The sequence below is a fragment of the Nicotiana tomentosiformis genome, chromosome 1, assembly GCF_000390325.3.
Source record: "Nicotiana tomentosiformis chromosome 1, ASM39032v3, whole genome shotgun sequence".
Classification (NCBI taxonomy): Eukaryota; Viridiplantae; Streptophyta; class Magnoliopsida; order Solanales; family Solanaceae; genus Nicotiana; species Nicotiana tomentosiformis.
Window position 1 is genome coordinate 149,978,541 of NC_090812.1, and position 1,755 is coordinate 149,980,295.

The 1,755-nt window shown below is 38.1% G+C and overlaps 1 protein-coding gene across 1 annotated transcript; it reads right to left on the bottom strand.

Annotated features, from left to right (window-relative positions):
• Positions 1-615: 615 nt before the first annotated feature.
• LOC138891570 (uncharacterized) lies at positions 616-1,089 on the bottom strand. The gene has a single exon (XM_070175091.1). The coding sequence runs from the start codon at positions 1,087-1,089 to the stop codon at positions 616-618; it is 474 nt and encodes a 157-aa protein (XP_070031192.1).
• Positions 1,090-1,755: the final 666 nt, after the last annotated feature.

Sequence of the window (1,755 nt, forward strand, 5' to 3'; positions counted from 1 at the left end):
AACCTTCCTCACCAATTTTGTGGTCACAGATCAATATCCCTGCATAATCATGCACGTTCTCGCCACTATTCCTAGCAGGGTCATCTTTAATATCTAGTAATAACTTTAATAACATTGCAAAACATCTGCTAATAAACAAAGGCAATCTTTTCAGCATGCCTGCGGCCTTCTCCTTCGCCTCGAACAGAGTTATAAAGAATAGAACTGCAAAGTGCCTCGCTCTTTGATCTAAACTCTCAGATTCTGCTATCTCAAACATGATATTCACCACATCCACTAGCTGCCTCCTGAAGAAACCAGGCTCATTCTTCGCCAACTTAATAAAAATTTTCAGAGGTTCATGTGCTGCAGCCTTCTCCTCATTGTTGCTCAATGCATTAGTCAACGTCCTCATCATACCTGACAGTAAATCCTGAAACAACTCCTTTACATTTGAACTCAATACGCACTTAATGAAGTTGAACACAGCACTCATGGCCTCGATCCTCACATCTAGATCGAGGGTATCATCATTCAGTGTATTTAAGAATAGTGAGTGCATATCTTTTACGCAAGTGACAATTGTTTCACCAATGTCCTCGGCTAGTTGCGCAAATAACATGAAAGCTGACCTCTTTAGGTAGTTGTTTGAAGTGGAAGTGAGGCATTGGTACAAGAATGGCAATAATTCAGGCCAATTATTACTGGAAGAAGTGAAGCAGCCAGCTTCGAAACAATGTCACGGTCTTGGATGATGAATCTTGATTCTTCGCACATGATTCGATTAAGGAGGATTGATTTGACGGTGAATTGAGTAGACACACTTAGATTGCTCCAAGTGCACAAGTCATCCTCATCAGTTAACAACTGTTTTAAGAGGACAGTACACTTTTCACGGGAATAAATGTCATAGGAAGAGCCAAGAGCAAGCTTAAGAACAAGGGAGTTAGGATCCTTGTGCTTCAACATATTGAACATTGACTTAGCCTCAGAAACTTTTTCCTCAGAGCTTTCCATGTGATTGGAAATGAAGGTTTCAAATGGCTCCGATTTTGGCCCCAGAATGGCCTCCATTTGGACCTTATGGAACTGAGTCAACACAATATCCATGACAGTATTTTGGAGAGAGAGACTAGGAAGAGTATGGAACTGTGAGAATGTGGTTTATCTGACAGTTTAAATGAAAATATATAGAAGATCGTTTCTCACCAACACCTTATGATTTATGAAAAGGTGAAAACTATAGGCACCTCATTCAAGGCGGAACTATGGAATAGGTTGAAGGGTCGCCGGCACCCGTAAAATTCGGCAAAAATTTCGACCATGTATATATTTTTAGAAAATAATAATATATTAATAGTTGACACTCTATATACAAATTAAATTTTAGTTGAATCAAAAAGTGCACCCGCGAACTTTAAATCATGTGTCCGCTTCAATTAAATTATTTATTTCAAGATCATATATACTATGGTCAATTCCGTTTGTTTTTAAAAAATTATAAAGGCGTGTAAGCAAGGCTCGCTCTTAGCTTGAGGTGATCCCAAGCACTCTCTGATATTTAAAATTAGGCAAATCACAAAAAGTATATGATAAACACGCAACATCCCTGCGGCAGCAAGAAAGTCCAACCCATGCTCCACCTCACCGTTGTCGACATGGTCAACACCTAGTGGTGAAAATGGATTAAAAAAATAATTATTATTCATCCATATTATTTACTAAAAATTTGATTGGATAATAAATATTTAAAAATTACATCAAATAGACAATAGG

What these genes read in the sequence shown, in the direction of transcription:
- LOC138891570 (XM_070175091.1), bottom strand. Translation starts at nt 1,089, where the DNA reads ATGGATATTGTGTTGACTCAGTTCCATAAGGTCCAAATGGAGGCCATT.